General features: G+C 43.8%; 1 protein-coding gene and 1 long non-coding RNA gene across 2 annotated transcripts in view; one reads left to right on the forward strand and one right to left on the reverse strand.

The window, feature by feature from the left end:
- The window catches only part of LOC145425560 (uncharacterized), a 270,059-nt gene that overhangs the window by 46,965 nt on the left and 195,682 nt on the right, over positions 1 to 27,412 (reverse strand). The window lies entirely within an intron of this gene.
- Positions 4,924 to 26,797, forward strand: otud4 (OTU deubiquitinase 4). The gene is made up of 21 exons (XM_026160305.2): positions 4,924 to 5,342; positions 5,743 to 5,826; positions 9,275 to 9,325; positions 9,408 to 9,454; positions 11,347 to 11,419; positions 11,694 to 11,775; positions 13,650 to 13,812; positions 14,145 to 14,196; positions 14,274 to 14,370; positions 16,350 to 16,414; positions 16,526 to 16,626; positions 16,711 to 16,811; positions 16,889 to 17,054; positions 17,274 to 17,406; positions 18,370 to 18,441; positions 20,332 to 21,010; positions 21,738 to 22,388; positions 22,958 to 22,998; positions 23,397 to 24,063; positions 24,169 to 24,245; positions 24,779 to 26,797. The coding sequence occupies exons 1-21, from the start codon at positions 5,202 to 5,204 to the stop codon at positions 25,202 to 25,204; spliced, it is 3,969 nt and encodes a 1,322-aa protein (XP_026016090.2). The 5' UTR covers positions 4,924 to 5,201; the 3' UTR covers positions 25,205 to 26,797.

Consider the following 27,412-nt stretch of genomic DNA (forward strand, 5'->3'; position numbering starts at 1 on the left):
TGATGATGTTACTTGCGTTAAGGTTTTTCAATTATCTGCAGGTTGGGTGGACGGAAAGAAAAAACAACTGCAAACTTGAGCTACATTGAGGTGATTTCAGTTCATGTGTGGGAGGAGGAAAATAGTGGGCCGGTCTGCAGCAGAGACATCGACATTACCTTTATTTTTATTGCACGAAAGAACGAGAGCACAATGGTGAAGTGCAAACTGCACCCAGGACACAAACAATCACATTATGCTGCTAACACAACTTTGGCTCTTTGCAAACATCAGCACAGACAGCATGCTAACACAAAGTCAGCAAGCAACCCAGAGTGATGACAAACCTTAGTGCATGCAGACTTCAGTCCAGCAGCCAGAGCCTGAACTTCAACAGAGTCAGTAATGAGCAGTCTGGACTATAGTCTCCATTTGTGTCTGTTCATGTTTTTATAGTAGAACCACGGTGGAAGTCGCTTTGGGCACAACATGTCAAACATGAAGCAGACGGGATACAGCAGCAGAAGACCACACCAGGTGCCTGCAAGATAAGAGCAGGAAAGTGAGGCTACAATTCAAATTGAACAATACAAAACTGCAAAAGTGTTGCCTGGTCTGAGTCTCTTTAGCATTCGGCCATAATTTGATTTAAACGCCATAAAATCATGGATCCATCCTGTCTGGTATCGACGGTTAAGACTGGTGATGTAATATAATCAACAATCTTCTGGATACACTGTGTGCTCCTTAGCACAAACTGAGCATCATTCAAACACCACAGCCTACCTGAGTATTGTTGCTGACTGTGTCCATCCCTTTATGGCCATAGTGTACTCATCTTCTGATGGCTGCTGCCAGCAGGGTAACACACCATGTGGCAAATCATTTAAAAGCGATTTCTCGAACATGACAATGAGTCACTGCACTCACTGACCTCCACAGTGATGCAGTGTATCAGGAGGAAATAAAGGAAGCAGTGAAACATCTATCCTCGGTATCTAGAGCATGTGACCAGCGCTCATTACAGATGCCATGCATACATGTTGGGCTCTCTTCCCTCAGAAACCTTTAGTGAGTGAATGAAGGCCAACAGGTGTCCTTTATAATTGAGCTCTGATCCGGCAGCTTGTTGAGGGGAGGTCAGGTCTAAGATCACGTTCACCAGCGCTTCTCAGTGAGGAACATTCACCTACGCTAGTGTTACATAATGTGTTTGTAGAGCACTGCAGCACGTCAACAAGGCAGGAACCTCATCAGGGGACGCTTGGACCCAGAAACGGGGTCGAGACCTCATCACTCAGGTTGGGTCTGCTTCAACAGCTGAATTTCACACAAAGCAGTGTAAAATACAACGACACCCTGAGCTCATCTTTGCCTCTTTTTTTCCCTTTTTCTCTGCCGCATCCTGTCACTGTTTGCTGCCATGATCAATGAAGCTTAATTTCATCTGACTCGCCTTTGCCCTCGTGTCTTCCTCCCTCACGTGAGAGGAAGATCGTGTTACAGAGGAAGCTGAACCTGTTAACTGGAGCAGGGATTCAGCGTGGCGCCTGGATCAAATTAAAAATAAATAAATAAAATTTCATGGAGCTGAAATATAAACTCTGTCAGATTGGCTGTGCAGAGAGGGAGGGGCAGAGTTTTTACACAGAAACCAGGGATGAAGGTCACACACCACACTCACCAGGCGAGTGGGAGGATAAGTGTCAATCGCCACAGGTCCTGTCCCCTCCTCGCCGGTTGCCACGGTTACCTGGCATGTTGTAAGTCCCCGTGGCGGCGAGCGGGCGGCCCTTCTATTGGCCGGGAGCCGCTCTGGCCTCGGCGAATCGCGGAGAAGCGTGAAGGCCGCACTCACACAGAGGTCATTATTAGATTTGAGTAAATGGCATTAGAGGCGAGGAAGAAGAGGAGGAGGAGAAGCGTGTCAGTTAGAGGTGCAGTCAGGCTGCCAAGGACGCCTCACGCGTTCACAGAGGCAGAAAATGTTCACACGTGGACGAATACGAGCACTGAATAATCATTTAAAGGCACTTAGTGCCAATGAATGTGTTTAAAATGACTTGAGATCTTTTAAATTGACTAAATCTGTCAGCAGAATGTGAAGAAATAACTCCAAGGTGTCTGTGGTTGGTGCTGTAGAGATATCAGCTAAAGCTGAGCCGAAGCCAGGCTGTACCTTTCATGTATCACAACATCAGGGGTCAAAGGTGAAGTGAAAGCAAAGAAGGTGGACACAGATTCTGGCCTGGATAAGTTGTCTGCTTGAACATGCAAACAGATGCTTATTTTTCCTTCACTTCACCATTGTTGTGTTGATATTTAAAATTAAAATTTAATTAAAGGTAAACAATTTACTTTATTTCACTTCTATAACTTCATAAATGCAACAAAAACATGTTACTAATGCAAAAAAAATGCTAACTTAACGTACTAAATATCATAAATAGCCGGCTTCACAGTTACAGGATATGTCGCCGTCATTAGAGGCCCAGATATTCTTACAGATGTTTGTTTGCTTTGTTTTTTCAGTTGCTGACATTTTATATTCATTTAAGAGTAAACATGACCCTTGTGCTGCTGGAAAAAGTAAATTTCCTGATTTGGGGTTTTGATAAAGTCAGTGTCTAATATAAATGAGTTTTAAAGTTTAAAAAAGCAGCACAGCAGTGAAATGCTGCACCCTGCTGGTGAAATATATAGTTAAATTGTGCAAATACAAAAAGTAACTTTACATTTATTCTAAGGTTATTATAGTTGCCTATAACTAAATTAATGTCTGACTTAAATATGCCGAGAAAACACATGAAAATAACATCAAGCCATTCAGGACATGTCACAGATAAAGACTGTGCTTTCTGACATGCCAGAACATTAGTCACATAATGCTTTAGAAGTGATAAAAAACATGAATCACCTGCACAGTTTTATGAATTTATGGAGACCGAAACTGTTGTTCGTGTCAGGCTGTAAACATGTTTATTTCTGCTCTAAAGTTACACATCCTAACATGGGAGTCAGTGGGGAGTGACTCGCTGTTGCAGGCAGCCTCAAGTGGCTGTTAGGTGAACTGAACTGCTGTTTTTGGTAGTAAAGTCTTGGCTCTGGTCCCATTTTTTTGTTTCAAACCAGCTAGTTTTCTGCTTGATCATTTCCTTTTTCTTTGCACGAAAGTTTTATGGTACAAAGTTTGAACATTTCACTGGAACCAAAAAGGCTTGAAAGTGGGTTGATGGACCATTTTTCAAAAATGTATATTTTCAGAAGTACTTTTGCCTCACAGCAAGAAGGTTGTGAGTTCCACTTGACCACGTGGCCTTTCCGCGTGGAGTTCGCATGTTCTCCCCGTGTTTGCGTGGGTTCTCTCCAAGTACTCCGGCTTCTTCCCACAGTCCAAAGACATGCAGTTAGTGGGTTTAGTTTAAATGGTGTGAATGGTTGTCTGTATTTCTGTGTTACACTTGTCCAGTTTGTATCCTGCCTCTCACCCTGTGGTTGCTGGGATAGACTCCTAACAGTAAATATGCAAGGCTTTAATGTACTAACTGGGATTCCTGCTAAGCCTGAGAGGTTGGAGATATGGTGTCCCCCGCTGGCTGGTGGAGTTGAGCACCTACAGCATGCACTGTGGCTAGCATTAACTAGAATGCTTATTGTTAACATGGCTTTTAAATTAATGCATGCCTAGATAAGAGGCATCCTTGGGCTGGAATGGCGATCTGCAGGCACAGTCACGAACACTGTGTTCAGTCAACATGCAGCCTCTCTCCGAGCGCTCTACTGGAGTGAAATCGATACCACAGCGAGTCACAGGAAGAGATGAAGAACCGCTGACGGTTGAAAAAGTGAAAGGGGGACTCAAAAGGACTGAGAGAAAGAAAAGAAAGAGTCAGGTGACCGAGGCGCTTCCTGCTATTTCTATATACTTTATTAAGACTATGCTGAGCTGCTGAGATCTGCACATTTTACATTTGGTTCAGGTCATAGATAAATACATAGATAAAATATGACTGTAAAACGCCCTGGAGAAAGCTGAATACAACACAACAAAAATGGTTCTATAAAGGAAAAGACAGCTTTTAATTTAAATCGAACAGGATGAAATAACTCATTTTCATATGAGTATTTTGTTTATTTATTTATTTATTTATTGCTAATAGCTTTCTCTTTTTTCATAAGAAGAGTTTGAAACTAAATAATTGTAGGCTCTTATATATCTTTCTTTGTAAAAACGATAAATCAATTAAAGGCTCTAAAACGTTGTCATAATCTTACCCACCCGTCTCAGTTACATTAAAAAAATACCTTCACGGTTTTTTTTTTTGTGGTTTTTTTTTTGAAATTATGTAATTTTATCACCTCATTGTTCAAAGTTTAATTAAATTAAATTATACGCAAGACGATGTGAAGCCTTTGTGTGTTCTTAATTCTGCGTTTTGTATACAGTCAGTGAATCCACCTAAGGATAGATGACTCAAGTACTTAAGACATAAGTAAGCTGAACCTAGTCCAGTAATAAAATAAAATGTGACTCTGAAAGACTCCGTTTTCCTTTGAATTTATAAAAAAAGAGGTTTTATTTATATTTAAATTTTAATGATTTAATTAAATGTATTATTATTATACATTTTTATTTTATTTCATTGGTTTTTATTGAGCTTGTTTATTTTTTTAAATTATTTTTTATGTTTCCATAAATGTATCCTGTATCCTTTTATTTTGATAGCAACTGTGGAAGTCTTTGTTTTATGATGAATTATGTCAGAAAACCTGCGAACAGAACTTTTTATTATGTTGTACTAATGTACTATTATTAAATTCATCACTTCAGTAACGAATTTTATACACCGAGGAGTCTTAGAGTTAATTTCGCGATGAATTAATCGAGTGTTATTGACAAATGGAGGCTTTTACTTTGTAGAATCTGTTCCGTTCATGTTTGACAGTGAAGGGGGCGTGTTGTTAGCTGTTAGCCTGCGTGCTAACCGTGAGAGCTAAAGTTGACTTTCACTTTCTGAAGCTGGGATTCTTTCAGCGGGATGAACCGGGCTTCCAGGAAAACGAAACTGGACGCTGTCACCGCTGACGCTAACTCATTTTAGTTCGTAGATGTCGTTATGTAACTCTTTTTGGTGGCGATATTGACAACTTTTAGCGCAAAGTTTCGCCCCGCTTGACGTCCAAAACACGCAGGTATCTTTAGCGGCTAGCACCCTGCTAGCATGGACGGCGGCGGAAGCATGCAGAGTATTGACGAGAGGGGTGTCGAGAAATTAATGGATGACTACTTGAAATCGATCGGTTTGCATCGGAAGAAGATAGCCAAAGACGGGTCCTGTTTGTTTCGGGCTGTCGCCGAGCAGGTAAAACGGGAAAACTACAGAAAATGCTAACGTTAAGTAAGTTTTTAGCTTAGCACAGGTGAGAAGCTGGGCTTGGTCTGTTTGGTGTGCAGCTGCGATGTGCTAATGTTAGCCGAACAAAAGTTATGCCCACAAACTCTGGTTTCAGCGTAGACTCAGACCTACATCTACAAATGAATAAACTTTAAATGATGAAAAAAAATTTAATTGTGGCTTTTTTAAATCGTACTTCCGGCTTGTTTACCCAAAAGTGTCTCTGCTAGGCTTCTGACTGCAAAGGTCAGCTGTTTACAACTTCTTAACGAATTGTAAATGTAATATTTCCACAATATATGTGAGAATATTGATATTAAGTATGTCTGTTTGTGTTTATTGTTGACCTTTGACCCCTCCTGTGTAGGTGCTGCATTGCCAAAGCCTTCATACTAAAGTCAGGGCGAAGTGTGTGGAGTTTCTGAAGCAGAACAGAGACACCTATGAGGCGGTATGTACAGTGTCACCAAAATAAAACAACATCATGGGAGAGCAAAGTGGTTTTACTTTTCGAACTAGAAAGTAGATTTGTGGTAAAAAAATAGCTGCCAGGGAGTATTTTTTATTTACTGAATTAGAATTCATAGAAAGGAGGAGAAATTTGTGTTAAAAAGAAACTGAAACCATATTGTGTGGTTTGAAAAGTAACTAAAGGGAAATAATAAACAGGTTTATTGGTTTAAGCAAATTTGTCAACCCAGTAGTCATCAGGAGGCTTTGGTGTTGATGTTCATTGACACTGGGATGTCCATGTGTCGTGAGATATTTTATTTTTATTGTAATATCTTTTGTGAACTTCTTAAATCTGTTCACACGATGATGATAAAAAACGACTACAACGAACACTGAAACTAGTCAAACTAAACTGAAACATGCAAATGCCCTGGAAACTGAAGTGAAAGTTAAAGGGTAAAACTTCAATAACTGCACTCATACCTATGAAAAGACATCAAAAAACACATAATTTAGAGTCAGTGTATCATATAGGTTGGACACTGTGTATATTTTTGTACATTACGGACAATTTCAGTTCTTTATCTGTACAGATACCCATGTATACACTTACCGGCTGCTTTATTTGGTAGTACAGGGTTGGATGCCCTTTTGCTGTCAGACCTGCTTTAATACTTTGTGGCACAGATTCAACAAGGAGCAGGAAACATTCTTCAGAGATTTTGGTTCATGTTGATGTGATGGCATCATGCTGATTTCCTGCTCAACCGCATCACAAAGGTGCTCTACTGGATTGAGATCTGTGGAGGAAAAGTGTTGAGAAAATATTCTGAACCCACTATCTAAATGTTGCAGCAGAAATCAAGACTCGCATTAGATCAGGTGATATTTCTCCAGTCCTCTGTTGACCGTTTTTGGCGAGCCTGTGTTAATTGTAGCCTCAGTTTCCTGCTCTTAGCTGACAGGAGTGTGTGCTCGGTATGGTTTCATGTGTTCTGCATACAGAGATGCTCTTCTGCATGCCTTGGTATTAAGGGTGTCATTTGAGTTGCTGTTGCCTTCCTATCAACATGAAGCAGGCTGTCCATGACATCGTCAAGGCATTTTTACCAAGAGACCTGCGCTCACTGGATATTTTCCGTTTTTGTTTTTGTTTTTTTCGGACCTTGAAACCACAGAGATGGTTGTGCTGAAAAATCCCAGCAGATCAGCAGCTTCTAAAATACTCAGACCAACAACCATGTGCGTTCAAAGTCACTTGAATCCACTTTCCTCCCTATCCCTGGGCTCAGACTGAACTTCAGCAGGTCATCTTGACCAGTGTACTTGCCTGAATGCACTGAGCTGCTGTCATGTGACCGGCTGACAGGTGTACCTAATGAAGTGGCCAGTGAGTATAAATTCAGCTGGTGACCCGTTCGTACTGATTACACACAGCATTCAAACAAAGGTGATTGTTAAACATTATATATATACTTCAACGAGGCGGCTCGGTTTTGTCCCACCCGTGTGTTATAATTAATCCTGGGAGGTGTAAACATCCCCTCTATGAGCTCTGAGGCTTCGAACTAATAAATTACATGAATAATAAATGTAGATGTAACAGGTGCTTACACCATGTCTGCTCAGCACTGAGAATTTGAACTTATATTTAGAAGTAATTTTCACTAAGCATGTGCTTGCATTCTCCATCTGTAACCTGTTATTGTAACTGAGAGGTTGTTTTAATGTATCTCAGTTTAGTTAATGTTTTTTTCACTCTTCAGAGACGTTCAGTTGTAATTTATCTTCACGATGGTGTGGCTGGTGGTTGTCGGGGACTTCACAATAAATCAAAACAAATGTGTCCCGAGTCTCAATAAGCAGATGTACCGAAGCCTCCCGACACTGTTTGTTTTGACAAATATGACGACGCTGAGCAAAGTTAATAGTTCTGGTATTTTTAGGGTTTGCGTTTCCTCTTAAAGAGCCGGACCGAGCTGTTATTCAATTGCAGTTGAGTTAATCATAAGTCTGTAAAGTAAGACAAGTAAAAACATGAGAGAATTTAAATTTTTTTTCTTTTTGTTTGTTTAGTTTAGCTTTATTCTCTTTAGTGACGTCACCCTGTGGCCTAACATTGAGAAAAGAAGCTGCTTTTGCCTCTCACACAAGCCGCAACTTCTCTATTTATAGCAGAAAACGTGTGAAAGCTCGAGCTTTCGGTCTTGTTTTAATGCATGAGCTGCACGTAATCATGATCCTGCTCGTTTCGTCGATAAATAATATAAATTACCATGTTTTATTTTTTTTAAATGTCTTGTTTTTGTTTTCAACAGCTGAGAACTGAAAGTTAGTGAGTTCACACCAAATGTGAGACAGAAAAGGCTCAAACGTTTCCTGTCTGAGCAGATTTTTGGCTGTTTTTGGACCCTCAAACTGCTGTCGAGGAGTCGATTTACTCTTCTGTGAATCACAGATCACGGTTGAGTGACTCTGCGGGTTTTCACTCCCTGAGTGACACATGAGAGGAAATGAAAGCAAAAGCTGCTGCTGGTGTTGTTTTTAATAGTGGTGATAAACTCGCTCTGCTGCAGGGCTTTACTACATTTCCCAGGGTGCCCTTCGGGCAGCTGGCAGAGCAGGAGCTGTGAGCTGCTGTCAGAATGGGGCATAGAGGTGGATCAACAGCATTAAAGCTCCACCTGTCATGTTGCTGCCTTCACTTCCTGGAGGAGTGGAAATGTTTTAGGTCGCATTTCAAAAAACTTTTAAATAATTTCTTGTGTGTGTTTGTTTGTTTTTCACTTGCTTACTTCTTAAATATCTTGATGGAGGGAGTACAGTCTGATAGATTTTTTTTTTTTCTAAATTCATTTTTAACCTCCTAAGACCTGAACTCTTCCACAGCATGCATTTTTAATTTCTCTTTGATATTTGGGCACATTGGGGCCCGATGAATGTAAAAACAAAGAATTACCAGATTTTTTTCTTTTTACCAAATTTTTGTTTCTAAGAAAAATTAGATCCACATATGAGGATATTCATTTAAAGGACAGTGGCAGTATAATGTCCTCGTAAGTGGATATCAGGTCCTTGTAGAGCAAAATTGAGTATTTTGGTCTAAATAACCCAAAATGTGATGTCCACATACGTGGACGCCAGGTCCTAGGAGGTTAAAAATATCTTTCGACAGCATGTCATTGGCTAAACGTCTAAATTTAGTTACCTCTGACTGCGGTGTTTTAGGTTTTGTGTGGCCTGGTCGGCTGTAAACATGTTTATTTCTGCTGCAGAGTTAAACATGGTAACACTGGAGTCTGTGGGGACAGACTCGCGTATCCTTTAGAGGAAGTGGAGGTTTTATTTTGGCTTTGTTTTCAGCCTCACACATCATGTTTTTGTTTTTTTGGGAGAACTGAGGAAGAAAATTGCCTAAAAAAGTCACTGCTGTTTTTGTTTTGCAGTTTATTGAAGGTGACTTTGAGGATTACCTGTGCAAGCTTCAGGATCCACAGGTAAAAACACCACACGCTCTTATTGTTCTCACATGCTGGGTCATTTTAATATGAAAGCTCATAAAGTTTCTCTGTTTTCCAGCAATGGGTGGGAGAGGTGGAGATCAACGCGCTGGCCGCCATGTACAAGTGAGTGAGATCAGAGGTCTCTGAACAGAGAGCTGCACTTTAACTCGACAGAAAGCCTAGTGGGAGTTCCCACAGTGTTTGAGCTTTATTCACTGTGGATAATAAAGCTTTACGCTCACTGGCCACTTCATTAAGTATACCTATTTAAATGCTCGTTAACACAAATGTCTAATCAGCCAATCACATGAAAGCAGCTCTGTTTATGTGTGGAGAAATGGTGAAGACGACCTGCTGAAGTTCAGTCTGAGCATCAGAATGAGGAAGAACAGTGATTTCAGTGACTTTGAGTGTAGCGTGGTTGTTCGTCTGAGTAGTTCAGAGACTGCTGATCTGCTGGGATTTTCCCCGACAACCATCTCTGTGGTTTACAGAGAATAATTCAAAACTGACAGATTATGCAGAGAACGCCTTGTTTATGTCAGATTTAAGAGCAGAATGCTGATAGGAAGGCAACAGTAACCCAAATAAGCACTCATATTCCAACCAAGGTATGCAGAAGAGCATCTCTGAATGCACAACACATTAAACCATGAAGCAGCAGAGGCCCACACTGGGTGTCACTCCTCCCAGCTCCCAGTACTGGTTTCTTGAACCAGTTTATTATACTCACTGGCCTCCACAGTCACCAGACATCCAACAGAGGACCTTTAGGACGTGGTAGAAGCAGAGATTTACACTAACTGTGTGATGCTGTTGTGTCACTGAAACCACAGGAATGTTTCCAGCAGCCTTTTAAACCTCTGCCACGAAGAATTAAGGCAAACAGGTCCAGTCTGGCACTAACAAGGTGTATCTAATATAGTGGCCAGTGCAAATGTGATACTTGGATATTTTATTCACATAGTAACAATAATCACTCGTTTATGAGACATTTATGTTTTGTTTTGTTACTAAAAGCTAAAATCACCTCTGTCAGCATCCAGGTTTCAAACTAGTCTTTTTGAGTGTGTGCTGCTCAGTTCTTCCTCCAATTTCATTGGTGCAGGTTTTGAGCAGAGGACCAATGCCGTGTGAGGTGTTTTTGATAATATGGCAGTGCAGTTTCTAAGCGCCGATAACGATGTGTGCAATGATCCTAGTGACACTGTACTGCCACCGCTCAGATGATTTTGATGAAAATGGTCGTAACTCGTTGTCTGTGGCTGTAAAGAGGCGCCACATTTACTTTAGAAGGTTTTGAAGCTAAACTTGATGAAAATCTTCTGCCCCCATGACCTGGACGCAAATGAGCAGAAGAGAATAGATGGATTATGTTTGGGTTTTTACCCCTTAGCTGTAAAAGACTGATGGGGTCACGACAAGTCTTGGACGAGTTTGGATCTTGGTGACCTCGACCTCAAGGTCAAAGGTCAAGTTTTCTGAAAATAACTGAAGAAGGAAGTCACCAAAGATTTTCCCTTTGAGGCAGCGCTGCCAGCTGTTTTGGGAAACTGCACGTAATGAGACAAATAACGTTTCTTTTTATTTAGTTTAAAGATGTGCACCCAGACCTTCACCTTTTGTTTGGACGCACAGTCTGAGACGTTCACGGAGTTTGACGATGATCTGCTTGTGAAATGTGTGTGAACGAGGCTCGGGGGTCTTAACAGGTCGGCAACGACCATCAGTCTGTCGACACGGCAACACTTAAACCCTGAGTTAGGCTTTAAAGGGCATCTCAGTCAGATATGAAGCAGCATCCCGAGGTGGCGGTGAAATCATCCCAGGTGTGACAGCTTTGGCTCTCTGGGTCCAAACGTGCAGAAGCTCGTCCTCATTTATAGTTGGAGGAATCTGCGTTCCTGCCCCCGAGTTTAGCATCAGATGGTGAAAACGATGAGTCACCAAAGCTTCGTCATCTCATTTCATCCTCTCCTCTCTCTCTCTTCGTCTCTTTTGATCTCTTCCTGCAGGAGGGATTTTCTGATCTTCCAGGAGCCCGGCAAGCCAGCCGTCAACATCACAGGCAACAACTTCAAGGACAAGGTGAGGTGGACGCGTTCGGCCGAGCGTTTAGTTAGAGACACGATTTGCATTTCCTGTCGGAGGAAAACTTTCAGAAAATACACCAAGCTGTCAGGCGGAAGCTTTGAGACGCTAACGGCGATTTTTCAAACGACACAGCTTGTTATTTTGTCTTTACCGGACATTTTAAAGCAGGAAAAAAAGATCGGTTCATCCCCGAAGCCTTTCAGTCTCTTCTCGCTTCAGTTTCCACTCTTTTATTTACTGAAGCCGAACCGTTTGTTTGCCTCTACAGGTGCAGCTGTGCTTCCTGAACGGGAATCACTATGACAGCGTTTATCCCATCAGCCGGATCAAGAACACCGCACTCTGCCAGTGTGAGTGTCTGTGATTTCATTTGTTTGTAAAACAAGGAGAGCGGAAAAGAGTTTAACTGATCCTGCAGATCCTCTCAGGGAGGGTAATCATCACTGAAGAGAAGTCTCAGTGAATTCATAACAAACAGATGAGAACATCAATCAAAATGTGGGCACTCGGCAGAGAAAATGAGAGAACAGAGACCACATTATAAACCAAACACCACATAGTCAGTGTAAGGCTGCGGCACTCCGAGGAAACCCTTTCAGCTCAAGTCTTCATAACACTTCTTAGTCAGTGTGCAAGAGGAGCAGCGTGAGTCATTAACCACGCTGCTCAAACTGGTTTTGTCTTAACTCTGCTAAAGGTGAACAATCACAGGAGAGCCTGCAGAGCCTCTGATTCATGCTGCTGTGTGTCCAGCGTTTAACGCTGATGTCTCTGTTTGACATCTCTAACAGTCGCTGTCGTCTAATTACTGCCCGTTAATTTGATGTAACGTAAGCTTGTAGTGTTTCCTGTAGTGTAAGTTTCTGAAGTCCAGCGACCCGACTAAACTGACACTTTGCAGCATAAACACAGAAGTTAAACTCAGTCTGTGAGCAGCTCGCAGGTGTCTGCTGACTCAGAACGTTTTCTGTACTACAAACTAGATTCACTTCACTCACCCTGTCACAGACACACATTCATGCAGCACTATCTAACATTACAACACAGTCAAAACGTGGGGGTTCAGGATACTTGGACCAAAGGAACAGACTGATCTTTCGATCTTCTGGTTGGTAGATGCTTTACTGCCTGAGCCCTCGTATCACTTTCCCCCTTAAATCTTCACCTCGGGATCGTCTATCAAACGTATTTGTTACCTCTGATGTGAAGGTCAAGTTTTTCATGTAGCGTTCTGTCTGTGAACACGATATCTCTAAAAGTGGTGAAACCTTGTAGGGGTGTAGAGTGGGGTCGTGGCCCACATCCACCCAGCGTGTCTCACTGAGTACCAGCTCAAACATAGTTCAACATGGCAGCCCGAAACTCCCCTGACGTCATTTGTGTGCGACAGAAACACAACACAGCAATGGAGGACGTCAGGGTGATGGTACGCCTGCTGCTAAAACCCACCTTGTTGCTGGACCACGATGTTGTGGTGCAGCCGTCTTCCTCATCGTCGGGTTTCAAAAATTCTTGTGAAGGCGTTACGCTCGTGACTCACGTGGTGTTTTCACTTCTTGGCCAATCAGTGACATTCTGTCTTTTGACGTCACATTTTCGGAGTGAAACCCTGGCTGAGTAGGTACCGGATAATACCAGCTAATCGCCACATGGGCCGAGCAGCAGGTATACCTGCACCCCGATGCCCTCCATTGTTGTGTTTGTGTCGCGTACAAAGAGCTTGTGGGGCTTCGGGCTGCCTTGCTGTAACTGCTTCGCCTACATTGAGGTTTCGCTCAGTTGTAATAGAAAACGACTGAAACAAAGTAGAGTGAAGCCAAGTAGATGCCAGTGGAAAAGAGACTACAGGCTATTCTTCATACAGGCCCACAGCAGGGGTCTGATGCTTTGTTAAAAAGGTGGCAGTCAAAGTCGAGGCTCGCCCAACATGACAGTCTTGTATTATTATGTGATTGTTCATCATAATCAATCCATCCACTTAAATGCAGCCTGCAAAGACAGTAAGTCAGTGATTACAGTTTAATGAAACTGGATGAGCCCACAGAGCGTGGGTTACCCATTCACTCACTTTTTTTTTTTTCTTGGTTCAAATATTGAATTTCTGTCTCGCCTCTTATCAAAAGTTAGACTTCAGGCTATAATTAGACCTCCTGTGATTCACACGAACACGGCAGCAAACCCCAGAAAAACCCTCATCCCGAGTCTCTGTGTGGTTCTCCTGCAGCCGTCCTGTACGAGCTGCTGTACGAAGGCGTGTTTAAGGTGGACCGCAGCTATTTGGGTTCCTGTCAGCGGATCGGCCGACCCGCCGACCTCCTGAGCGACGACTGCATGCCCGCCTGCCCCAGCAGTGACGACTCCGACCTGGATGTAGACGAGGCGCTGTGGTAGGAAACTGGCATCAAGCAGCGGTTTATTCACCTGCATGATAACTTTTACTGTGAAGGGAAATGAGTCAAAATCCAGCACCTTGTGCCTGATTTTTAGTAAACGAGCACTCACACTTCATTTTTATTTACTGGCAGTGAATTCACAGGCTGCTGGTTTTGTTTACTTCCTCATCGTTATTGATTTACTTTTGTATACTAAAAACTGATTACCTACTTATTTGGACATATTGACACTTTGTTTCCTTTGTAAGTGTTCTCAGCTCCTTTTATCAAACACAGTAAAACTTTAAGGCTTTAATAATCTCATGATGTCTGTTTTTGTGTCTCAGGGTGGAAAATGGAACCAGCCCTACCTCCACAAAGCACAACCAAAGCTACAGGGTAACATTCATAAAACACATGTTTTATAACAACCACACAGGGTAGTACTGTCACTGAAGTGTGTGTGTGTGTAACAGGGCCGTGGGCGTGGGCTGCCTCAGAGGGTGAGGCGATCTTTGAACCCGACATTGCTCAGAAATGTGGAGTACGATGTCTGGCACAAGTCCAAGAGAGGTGACACACACACACACACACACAGAAAAACAAAGCATGCGTCTAAAAGTAGTCAGATCCCAGGGCGATGTCCAAAGAAACGACCTGCTTCACTATCAGTTTGTCGTGTGTAAGTTCACGCGAGGTCACCGTTACGATGAAACATGTTTGTTGAACATTTTCACAGGATAAAAATAACTAGAGCAACACGAGTTTAAAAACTAAGTAAAAATTAAATACACATTCTTGTGTTTACACATGTGCGTGGGCTGGAGGGATGTGTGGTATGCAGCACATTAAAGATGTGAGTGGTGTAAGCAGCAGTCTGATGGTCACGTATGGGTCAAGAACACTTTCATAAGTTATAAGAACGTCCGGCTGCTTGGACGGGTGACTGAAGACGAGCAGACCAGAACACTGCTTAAAAGTAAAGGCTGGTTTGCATCGGTTATAACCGGCCATGTTGGTGGTACTATTTCCTACAGTGGTCTGACAAAAGCAAACGCGAGGATCGTTTAGTTGGGAATTTGGCTGAGCTGAGAGCAAACCGATGTGAGCAGAGAGAGGAGACACTGGTTCCTGTGGTGTTGCAGGCACGCCACTGTTAGAAATATGCTGGGAGTGCATGATGTGTATCTGTGCTGGTGCATCACACCTGAGTGAGTGCTGGTAATGTGTGGTAAGCTCCCACTGAAACCACAGGAAGTGCTTCAGGTTTCTCAGGTGTTACTGTGGTGCTGGATAAATGCTGGGAAACCCTGTCAGCTGCAGAGGTCACAATCACATTACGTATAAATATAGACTCAAAGGAGACAGTTTTATATTCATTAAACTAACTCAGACTTCAAATAGCAGCGCAGACTCACTGTTGAGATTTGTCGTCTTGGGCTTGGTTTTCTTTCGGGGCTGCTTCAAACTGCCCGCTGATCGTCAGACTGTAATGTTCAATGTGGACGCTTTACAGAGTTGAACGTTTGGGACAACTTGCAGTTATGGACTTTGTATTGAACTCTCTGCACACCAATGGGATTCTGTTGGGATGTTCCCGAGGCTATGAACCTGCTGTGAAGCGCCAGTTATGCTGACACGGTTTATCAAAGCTGTCATTCACGGCTTTGATCCTCTGACTTTTGGATGGCGTCCTTCGTACATCAGTGATTATATAATATAAACTAAACTCCTTCACATGTCGAACATGTAAAATTAGTCAGACTCGCCTGATCTTAACTACAGCTGTTAACGCTGACTGCATCACTTCACTGGGCAGATTTGAGGCTTTTATTTTTTCAAACCATTTTGTAATCTTTTTTTCAAACACGAATAAACAGATCTGACCAATCAGAGCGCTGCATTTGGCAACAAGTCCGGGTCAGCCGGCTCTCTGAAATTATTTCTTTGCCAACAAGAGTTCATATTCCTCACGGCACGTCGGGGCTCGATGTCAACTACATTTTTACCTCTTGGCCGTAACTGATCAGGTCATAACCCCAGTGGACCTGCAGGTGAGGTGGACACCTGAGTTTGTGACTGCAATAATGCGAGAACGAGGCATGAATCCTGATGAGGTCAGAGGGCAGAAGTGTTGAGGCTGTGTACAATTTTAACATCTACTAAGAGAATGACTGGTACTGGCTCTGAGCGCTGTCCCGGCTTGTCGATGAGGCGGGACGTCTGTGCCCAGCCTGATCGTTAAAGCGGAGGACCACTGCTCCACTTAGCTGGACACAGCTGTTGGTGGCAGGCAGCAGCAGCTGGATGTGATAACCTGTGTTTAAATATGCAAAACAGTGGCAGCGTAGCAGGTGGTGCAGAAGCTGAAAGTGTGACAATCAGCCGTGTTTTTGGATTTTGTAGGAAGATTGAAAACAGACGTCAGGCTGGGGATAAAAGATCTGAAGGGGAACTCTGAACACTTTTTGGACTCAAAGTGATCAGAAAATCATTTTTTAACAAAAGTTAAAAGTGAATGTTTCACGTTTTCTTTTCTTTTTTTCTTTTAGCCCAACAGAAGCTGGATTACTGCATCGCTGCTGGGATGCAGTTCACTGTAGGAGACCGCTGCCAGGTGTGTGTGTGTGTGTGTGTGTGTGTGTGTGTGTGTGTGTGTGTGTGTGTGTGTGTGTGTGTGTGATCCTCCTCGAGTGCATGTTTCACGCTGTTTGTGCGTCACCTGCAGGTTCGTCTCGAGGGAACCAATCGGCTCTACAGCGCCGTCATCAAGGAGGTGCCGGCCAATAACCAGCCAGTGACCGTTTACATAGAAGATCTGGGCAGGAAGTAGGTCGCACTAACAGCACGCACACACGCTCAGTGTCGTGGAGGTTGCACAGACGTGACAAATCTTGTTATGTGTGTTTTAAGGCAGGTGGTGCCTTTGTGGAGTGTCCGCCCCCCCAGTGATGACAGCGGGTGGAGCAAGGTGGGCAACCGTGACAAGAGGCTCAGCAACGGGCACGGAGGAGGTGAACACGTGCGCGCACACGTATGTTACAGGTTTATTGCATGAGTGCAGTCTGTGGAAACTCTCTTTCTCCTTCAGAGTGGGAGGAGCGGGGGAGAGGCCGAGGAAGGGGGAAGTCCGTCGGGCCATCGTCGTCCTCTGGTTCTCAGGCAGCGGCGCCGGGCTCAGGGGGCCGCACGCTGAAGCAGCACTCCTGGCCCCCGCAGGCCAATGTAGAGGAGCAGGGCGGGGCCAAAACCAGCAGGTGTGTCATCTCTGTTTGTATACATCAGTGCTGGATCACACAATGACACGATCACTGAACCCCTCCTTCATAATCTTCCTCTATGGTTTATATAAAGCATAAATATCATTTTGAGCTCGATTATTAGTTTATTTATTTTGTAGTTCTTTTCATTTTACGCTGCTGTTGTTGCTCTTTGGATTAAATAAAGTTCTTCTGCGTTTCTGTGTCTTTCTACAGGAAGTCCGTGGGTGCGGCGGAGGTGGCGTTCGGCCTGACAGAGGAGCAGCGATTGGCCAAAGAGGAGGAGGAGAGGAACGTGGCGTTGGTGGAGATCCAGCTCAGAGACGAGCACAGCTTCCCCGCACTGGGCGTGAGTTCACATGAGGCTGATTTCATGATAGGTGCAGATAAACCTGAACGTCCTGCTGAGGCTGGGTCGGCCGGTTTGAACCCTTTTAGAAAGGCAGCGAGCTGATGTTTAAACATCTGGGGCCAGATTCACTGACGATTCCCAGACAGCGCAGAGAGGTGTTCAGTTTTACGGCTGAACGCAGACGTTTTAATATCGAGAACAAAAAGATGAGACATGAGACTTTTTTCTTTCTTTGTTTTAATTACATTAAATAGTAGAGTTAGCAGAAAAACTGTGTGTTGCAAATATTCTCCTCCACACTTTTATTTTTCTCCTGTTTTTTTTCCCGTTTTTCTTTTCTTCACTGCTTCTGCTCCTCCTGTCAGCTCTGGCTTTGCTGTGTTACACATGTGAACAATATTAAAAACACCAACAAGAGGAGCCTACAGAGAAAAGCAGACCCAGACATGCACATGAAACGGGGTCAGTGCCTCTCACGTGATCGTGTCACTGTGCTCTCTTTGTAAATACCAGCAGTGTCTTGTTTTTGTTTGCGCTGATGCAGCGTGTTGCTAAACATGGCCGCTGGTGGTTACTGAAAACTTCAACAGGAAATTAAAGCAGAACAAATCAAAGTCTCCTACAGAAGCAAGCAAGAGGTGGAAACTCATCTGTAAGCTGGAGAAACAGAAGCCGACATGGATTCTGACCTGTCGAGGAGCCTGCAGGCGCCGTGTCGTAGTTTACTGAGAGTTTTATGTTTATTTTCTACAGCAAGTGGCCCATATGGTAAAAATGTTTAATGAGCTCCAGGCTCGCTGTTAGGACATGTAAAAGTCTGAAAATGTTCCTCAGAGGCTGATACACGACGCTCCGGGAAGGATGAGAGTTTGGATTTAATTCATCATGCTCACGCTGTTTCTTGTTCAGCAGATGTTTTTTAGTTTTTAATGTTTCTAATGTTTGTTTTTCTCCCCTCAGTCTCAGCCGGGGACGCAGGGAGAGGGAGGGAAGAGGAAAGGAGAGAAGAAGCGATCTCAGAGGAACAAGACGGTGAGTTCAGACCACAAACGGACACAAACAGGGAGACATGTTATGATGCAGAAACGCTCTCAGGGCCATTTCCTCTGGTCCGAATCAGCTGATGAGTTTGTAAACTTGCAGCTTTTCCCTCGCAGTTTCGTTTGTTTGCACACAGCGAAGTCCAAGCGGACCAGAATGCATCACTACAAACTACGTGAGAGCATTTCAGTCTGCTCATTGGCCTGATGCGTCTGGTGTGGAAGCAACTAAAGTAAATACAGGAAGAAGATGCTGTGTGAGAAAATGGAGAATTGATTCATTTCCCAGCTAGTTGGTATCCCGCACAGACCGCTGCACATCTGTAGGACCTTCCAGCAGAGAATACAAAAGAACACAAGCTTACGGGGCGTGCTGTAGCTCAAGCTTATAGTAGTTGGTTTGGATCGCGTTCACACCATAAACGAACCGCTGTGTTCGTTGTGAACTGTACTTTGGAGGTTGTGTTCTCTGTACAGTGTTCACATCTGCACAGCCTCGTCAAAAGGGGAAAACTAACCAGAGTTTGATTTAAACAGACTAAACACCCTAACATTAATCACCAGCACAAAAAGGCACCGCATGGTATGTGACATTGTTCACATTCAGCTGTGAATGATTTCGCCTGCTCAGTTAGTGCGTACATGACTGTTAATGGGAGCAGCCGGTGAACATTCCTGTCTTCATTTAAGAGGTTTAATGCAACGATCTGCATTTAAAGTTAAAAGCATCCTGGTGCCGAGGCTCAGTGATACACTGATGCTAACTTTATTTGTAAAGCACCTTTCACACAGACGACTGACAGAAGAAAAAGGGATGAAACAAAATAATCAGCAGTGACACGAAACTCAAATTAAAAACACAAAACATCAAAGAAATTAAATTAAAATGGAAAGGCCTGCAAGTAGAATTAGAGTACATGAAATTAAATTGAGAACAATTAGAAAATGAGATGAAATGCTAATAAAGAAAATCAAATTAAAAAGCCTATCAGGAAGCTTTGTAGGAAAATTAGATTGCTGAATAAAAACTAAAATACTTAGAAACTAACAACAATAAAACAGAAGATGAATACAAAACATAAGTTAAAATAAATTAAAATAACTAATCGCACGCTGTCAGCTCGTGAGGCGTTTGCCGTCCTCTGAAAACTACGTACGCCACAGCATTCAGGAGCTTCTTTGAGACTGTCCTTCCCTCACATCACTGTGGACCAGTTTTGACCTGATGTCTTTACAACGTTGCTTCCAGTCATTGAGGTTTACAGATGGTAATTTATGCAAAGCTCTTAAGTTTTCACCACAGCCCTCCATGGACTTCATGGTTGCTTCGTTTTTTTAGCCATTTGGTTGTAATTTGGCTTGGACCATCGTCCTGTTGCATGACAGTGTTTGTGTGTCAGACAGCTGACGGGGGCCTACATTTACACAGAACACTTTTGTATAAAGATGGCTTCATGTATGACTCAATGACTGGTGCCCAAATCATCATCGCTCCACCACCGCGCTGACTTTGTTCAGATGTAACATAAGCTGTGCTGCCATGCTCTTTAAGAGAGACGGCAATCGTTCCAACGAGAAACGATGTGAGAGTGAGACCATGAGGTGATTTTTAAATCGGTAAAAAACCTCTGAAAATGAGAAAAAGCCTATGAGTGCACGAGTTCTAGTTTGCTTCGTACCTGGGACTTCAGTAAGGAAGCTCTATGAAGAATGTGGTCACTCCATATATGATCTATCAAATCTGAAGTTTCCACCTGACCCCAGAAGCTGAGCAGCTGTTTTTTTCTGTGCATTTGGTCGTTGAAATGTCACCTGAGACCTTCAGGGACCGTCTGGAATTTAAAACCTGGAGTCTGATCGCTGCTGCTCTGTCCTTTTACAGAAGAGCCCCGTTGAAGATGTCAGAGCTCCGTCTCCTTCTGCCCTGGACAAACCCACACCCTCCACCCCACCTCTTACAGCAACCTCTACAACCACTACACCTGACACCATGACCAGCCCCGCCCTTCCTGCTGCTAAACCTTCTGACTCCACCCCCTCGGGGCTGAATTTTGTCAAGGCCTTGATGCCAAATGCGAGCCCCTCTGTCAGCCTGCCACTCACTTCTGTAGCTCCAGCTGCTAAAACAAACACACCTTCCTACGCCTCAGCCACTGCTGCGCCGGGCTCTCCTCCTCCTCCTGCTGCTCCTCCTGCTGCTAAACCTTCTCCAAAAGGCGAAGCACCGCTGCCTCCCTCTGTCCCATCATCTGCCTTCTCCTACAGCACCCCCGTTCTCCCCGCAGCTTCACCCACCTCCTCCTCATCCTCTAAACTCCCCCCTGCATCTGTTCATCTTCCTAAGCCAACCACCTCTCCTCCTCCTTCCTCCTCAGTTCCTCCTCCCACTTTCATCACTCCCATTGCTTCCCCACCCACAGCTGCACCAGGCTTCCCCGCCGCCCGCTCCTCTCCACCTATCACTTCTCTCCTCCGCTCTCAGACTCCACCCTCCTCCTCCTCCTTAATTCATCCTTCAGCTGAAGTCCGGGAGGCTCCACCTGCTCCACCTCCAACCACAAGTAAGAAATCTGTTCAGTTTCAGGCTCGTGTCACAGTTTAGACTGCAGGCTGTCCACAGAAGTAAATACACAGATATCCCCAGACTGACACAGAGTAGCAGACTTTCAGTTTAAACCAGTAAAAACTATTTTTAAGTTTATTTTGGGGGTTAAAATCCTTTTGAATCAGATGCGCCTTTCAAAATAAGAGCTTTGTTTATTACCATTCCAGCATTTTTGGGGTTGCTCAGGTGGTTCAGGCTCTGGGTGTTTAGTAGTAAACAATTTAAATGATGGCTATAGCCAGTGTGGCTAGGCTTTTTGGGGCTAGTACCCAGCTAACAGTGAAAGTGGCCACACCCCTTATAATTCTCAACTGTAAGCCTTTATAAAACTCCAGCAGGTGACGTATGAAAGAAGAAAATAGAGGTAGAGTTGTTCTGAAGGGTGAAATGATCCAAAGGATTTTTGTACTGTGCTGTAACAGGTTTATTTCTGTTGTTGGGAAATTGAAGATTGTTTTTCAGTTTTCAGCGAGATTTTAATAAACATAAAGTGAAAATCAGTAACGTGATTAACAGACAACAAATATATTTGAAGTTTAATTGAAAGATATTTGTTCTCACCCCTTAGTTTGTGCTTAATTTTGACTGTTTTGTATTTTTTTAGGCAGATAATTGGTAAATGTATCAGCAGCTGGCACATCAGTAATTTACTTTGGTCTTCATGTCTTCTCTCTTTCTTTCAGATTCTTTACCAAATACTGGAGGCCCTCTGATGGCATCTCAGGCTTTCCAAAGTGAAATTCCTCCACCTGAGGTCCAGACCCAGGTCTCTGTGCCCTCAGCTGAGGAACAAGCAGAGTCTTCTTTACCCCAAATCCAGACTGAAAGTCAGGCTTCTCTACCACAAATCTTGGGCCCACCCATGATGCTGAGCGAGCCCCAGGATCAGCCGCAGTCTGGCACAGAGGCACCTGTCCTGCCTCAGACTGACCTCCAGCCCCACATTCAGACCTCTTATCCCACTCCTGTGGCTTCCTACCCCCAGGCCTCCCTTCCCCACCCCCCCGCCCAGGCTCCTCACCCTTCCCAGGTCCCACATCCCTCCCTTTCTCTCTCTGCCTCCACCATTGTTCCCCAGACCCAAACCGAAGCCCCACCACAACAGCACCAGTCTGCACCCGAGTCTCAAGCTCCACCTGCCTCCGAGAAGCTATCCCCACCTCACCCCCCTCATACTGCTCCTCCTCAGCCCCTCCCCGGACCCGTCCCCCTGCAGCAGATGTCCCAGCTCTACCAGGACCTCCTTTATCCCGGATTCCCCCAGGGAGAGAGAGGCGAGATAGCTGCGACTCCAAACCTTTCTTCCAACAAGTCCGGGGACGACCTGCCCACAGGTGAGCCACACCAAAGAGTCCTAAGATGATAAATAACCACGTCAACTGTCGCCATAGAAAACTGAACAATCAGATCAGCCATCAGAGCCATGCCTGTGTCGTGCTCTGAGACTCACAGCTCTATATTCAAAGACGGTGCTGACTGTCAAAGTAAAACGAAATAATGAAAAAAATTAGGCATGACAGAAGTGTTTCAGCAGATTTGAAAACATGAGAAAATATCCACATGCTTTAGTTTAATCAGCACTGGATGTCCTACACGGACTCCCTCAGCGGGAAACACCTGTCCTTCCACAAAAACTGCTTTTGACCCATTTAGGCAAAGAAAATACTCACAGATGTGCACGAAGGCCACCATACAGGCAGGGTCAGACATAAAGAACATGCTGGTGCTTCCCTGTGAGACGAAGCAGCTGAAATAGACTAGAGATGAGTTTTGTATGTTAATGGTCAGTGTTTTCATGGAGCAAAAGTAGAGGCTGCGATGTGTCAGCGCAGTGAGCAACACCATGAAAGAGATATCTGATCAGGATTTTGTATCCTTGTGTGTTTTTTGTTTTTCTCCTCAGACGTCAACATCTTGAGGTTTTTCTTTAACTTGGGCGTTAAGGTAAGACGTAAGCCTGGACCAACAGACACACAAACGCACACCCACAAGACACAGACCAGGTTTGGAGAAGAGGATTGAGAGTTGTGTTAAAGTAAAAGCCCATCATCTCACATTTCCTGTTAACAAGTTGATTCATCGTGTGCTGTATTTTGGGAACATTTGGAATAAAAACAAAAAAATACAACCACGTAAACAATGACTTCTGATGCAGCATGCCCAGTTGCCTAGCAACAGGTATTGTTTACACAGATTTTAATGTGGTAAATTATGTAAAAATAATGCCAAGCACTACAAGATGTACTTTAATTTTGTTAAAATAAAAGTTATTTTTGATGCACTTCTAAGTAAAATAACGAGGGGCTGATGCTGAGTCCTGCCTCTGCTCTCTTCCTCTACAGGCCTACTCCATGCCCATATACCCACCATACCTGTACCTCGTCCCCCTGCAGCAGGCCCATGCCATGCAGCCCAAGCCATCTTCCCGTTCCCCGTCCCCACAGTGCCTTCCCTCTAACACCCCCAGCAACACCCCCACCAACCCGCAGGAGGGCTATCCGCCTCACCAGTACCCTCCCACTGTAGCACCGGTGCCCTCTCAATATGACAACCAGGCTGCGCTCGATGAGCTCTCCGGTCCGGCTGAACCCTCCTTCAACCAGGCCAGGTACCCCATCACCCAGCCACAACCCCCCAGGATGCCATGGCAACAGATGCCTGCACGAAACCCAAGCTACTCAGTTGGGTATCTTTCCCCACCTCCACCGTACTCGGGTCCCCCGCCTTCATCTCAGGGTTACCACCCAAATCAGGGCGCGGGGGTCCCGGTGTACCCCACAGCCATGGGTCCGTACAGCCCCTCCTCTCTGGCATATCAAACTGCATCCACCCACCAGGAGCTCCAGGTGAGCCAGGGGGCGATGCAGCAGCACCAGCTTCAGGCAATCAACGGGGACACGATGCCTGGCCACGGGAACATCCACATCTCCAGTCCTCTGGAGAGCGCCGCTGCGTCTAACATTCCCACTACCAACAGTAACCGATCAGTGATGGTCCCATCCAATTATAGTAAGCAGGAATTCTGGGAGATGAAGTCCTTACATTTCAAAGTGTTATGGCTTTCTTTTAACTGTCAGGTGGAAAATTTTTAAATTCATTTTGTTTTCCTGATAGGCTTCAAGAGAGATCCGGGGGAGAGTTTGCCACGAGCAGTGCTCCTGGTGGATCCGCCACTTAACGACATGCCCATAGTACGTATATTTCTGAGCAACTTGATAACCTAATCAAATTAACTTCGGGTTTTGATTTTGAAACTAATATCTAATAAGTAGTTAGAAGTGGCTTTTATCTTTAAAAGATCACTGAAAGGCATCCTTCAATTTCCTGTAAGCAGGTGTTGGCTTTTATTATGGAAATCTGACAGTTTCCATAATGTGTCACATTTCTGAACTCCCTGGTAGCTTTTCATAACAAAGTGATTTGTTTTAAAAGTTGTTACGTCAAATAATCTTGATGAGATCTTAAGAAATTGAGATCCCATCAATTGAGATCCCCCCCCCCCACTAAAACCCATCCTTTAACATCCTGTTAACTAACTGGCTCTTAGTATGTAAATCTGAGTGTTTAAAGAAACCAGTTAAATTTCTCTACCCTGTGGCTTTTATTAGAGAAAGTCTGACATTCCAGAGCGTCCTGGTAGCTTTTTATTACTAGGTGTTTTATTTTGAAAGTCATGCTGCATCATATCCTCTTGTAACAGGACCTCCTTCTGTCTCGCTCTCAGGTTGCTCTGCTTTCTGATCCACACTTTAAGGACATCTCCATGGGAGCTATGAAAGGCAGCAGCAGCAGCCCCGGCTCTCCGTCGCAATACCGTCCCCGGAAACCAGTCCATGCCACCAACGTGTATGAACAGAGCCAGAGGGGCAGCTACATGAAGCCTGTCACCATGACGGACAATCATTCTGTGGGCTGCAGCACGGAGGATGACTGGGAGGAGGTGGAGGGGTTTAAAACGATGGTGCCAAACTACAGAGGGCAGAGGAGGCCCTACAGAGGAAGAGGAGGGAGAGGAGGCAGAGGAAGGGGTGGCTACGATCCAACCAGGGACGTGTACAGGAGTAGACAGGAAAGAGATATGGGGGTAGGGTATAACTATATTCAGCCTAACCCTGCCCACATGGGATGGGCTCGCGAGAAACGGTATTAGCTCTGAGCCAATGAGAGAAGAGGACACAGGTGGTGATTTTTTTTTTCTTTCTTTCTTTTGCTTTTTTCTGGAGATCTGATTGGTGTAGACCGGCAGCCATGGAAATGCAGTGTGGACCCGAGTCGGAAAATCTAAAACTCCATTTGTGTTTTGCTGCCTCTAAATCAACAAGCTTATTGCTTTGTATCAAAACATAAACACTATCCTCCTCTTTTCTTTTAAGTGCATTAGCATAGCATGTTAGCACTATTTCTTATCACTCAGACGAATGGATTCAATGAATGTCGAGCTCAAAGTTTGTTTACGAGGATTGTGAATGATTTAAAAAAGTTACCCACTGTGTTGACATGATGAATGTATGGGTTTCTTTACTGGTTGTGTTTGAGATTTTGGGAAATATGTTTATTAGCTTTCTTGCCTGAGAGGAAACGCTTTCATGTCTGTGGCAGTTTAGCTTAGCTTAGCATAAAGCAACGGAAAATCAGCGAAGACTTTGTTTTTTTTAATGTAGCAAAATGCTACTCAATCTAATGACACTGGCATAGAACAATACTCATTTCATAAAGATATATAGTAAAAAAGGCATAAATTACCATTGCTATATAAATACATTTTAGTAACTCTCTTAAAACCATACTCTCCCCTCTATTTCTATTATCACAGTTTAATGCTAGCAGCGGGAAATCAGTTATGACTGTAAAGTATAATTTTCTATGATCTATAAAAAAAAAAAACTTTCATAAAACCATACTCTCACTTGTACATATAGTTATTTAGCACAGCTTAGCAAAGCTTGTTAGCTAGCTTAGCAAAAAAAACCTTGAGGTATAAAGTAGCATTTTCCTATTTCCTATATAAATCAATCTTTTAGTAACTCTCTTAAAACCATATGTTTTTTTAAAAAAAAAAAATCTTTCCACTCCTATTTTTTACATCATGCTAGTTAGTTGAGCACAAAGCAGTGGGAAAAGCCATGACTGTCGGGAGAAAGTTAGCATTTTTGTATATAGATAACATCTAATAAGTTAAACCAAATTTTTTCCCACTTTAGTTTTTACACACAGCTAGCTAGCTTAGCACAGGTGAGCCCGCCAATCCCCAGATTCAGTTTTTGCATACAGTAACAAGCTTTAAATGGGCGTGCTCGCCTAGCTGTTTGTGCCCATGTCTCTATGCTAAGGTAAGCACAGACACAAAGCGCTCTGTCTGCTCCTCTCTCTAAAATTATTTACAGAAGTCTTCCTCTGATGAGTCAAAGATAAATTTGTCGTGTTTGTTTTTTATGTTGTTAATACTGGGAGCTCAGTGGATCAGTGCGGGGGGAGCAAAAAGCCAAGGGGAGCGGGCTGGAAAGGAGTGTAAGAACTGCTGCTGCTGTTAGCGCCCATCAGGCTGTTGGTCACTGTGAGTTGTGCTTGGACATTTTTCTTTCAGGTCCGTCTGCTGGTTTCTGGTCGTCTAGCCTCAGATCCAGTGCCTTATGTTTGCTGAGTTTACTTCTCTGTGCTCGGAGAAACACTGCTGTATAGAACAAAAACGTGCTGTTTGGATTTGATTTTCTGTGTGGTTAAATAAATAAACCTTTGGCTCAGATGCTGCCTCTGGAGCTGTTGGTTGATTTTTGGGTGAATAAAATTTCAGAATCTTTTAGCATATTATTAGCATATCGTAGTAACTATTGCAATGCACAACAAACTTCAGTGAAGTGCCGTGAAGAACTGATTCAGGTCATCAAACTTTATTATTAGACAAAGATAACATGAGTAAGTACAATGTGCAGTTTTTAAATGATGCAATGAAATCTCTGATTAACTACCTTGTTTTGAAAAGCTTAGCTCAATGTCACTTTTGGGCAGGCTCAACTTGAGAACAAGGGAACGTAGGAGTTTCATACTAAAAATCTCAGTGACCATAACCTCAATGCCAAGTTTTCTGAAATTCTTGTGACAGTGATAAGTCAAGGAGGAAGTCACCGCAAACATTACCATTTCCTTTTCTCTGTCTGCCACAAGGCTAACTCAGAGGCCTGCTTTGAATCCACCCTGAGGCCACTGACTGCATGCCGTCACAATAAACGCTGAAATAACCCCACACATTGTTTAATCTCTACTCTGGAGACCTCAACATGCCAATAACAGGTCACAGTTACAGCGCCACCCAGTGGAAGCAGGATGATATGTATCATAACATCATCCGGTTAACATGAAA

Source organism: Astatotilapia calliptera, chromosome 3 (assembly GCF_964374335.1).
Source record: "Astatotilapia calliptera chromosome 3, fAstCal68.1, whole genome shotgun sequence".
NCBI classification, from domain to species: domain Eukaryota; kingdom Metazoa; phylum Chordata; class Actinopteri; order Cichliformes; family Cichlidae; genus Astatotilapia; species Astatotilapia calliptera.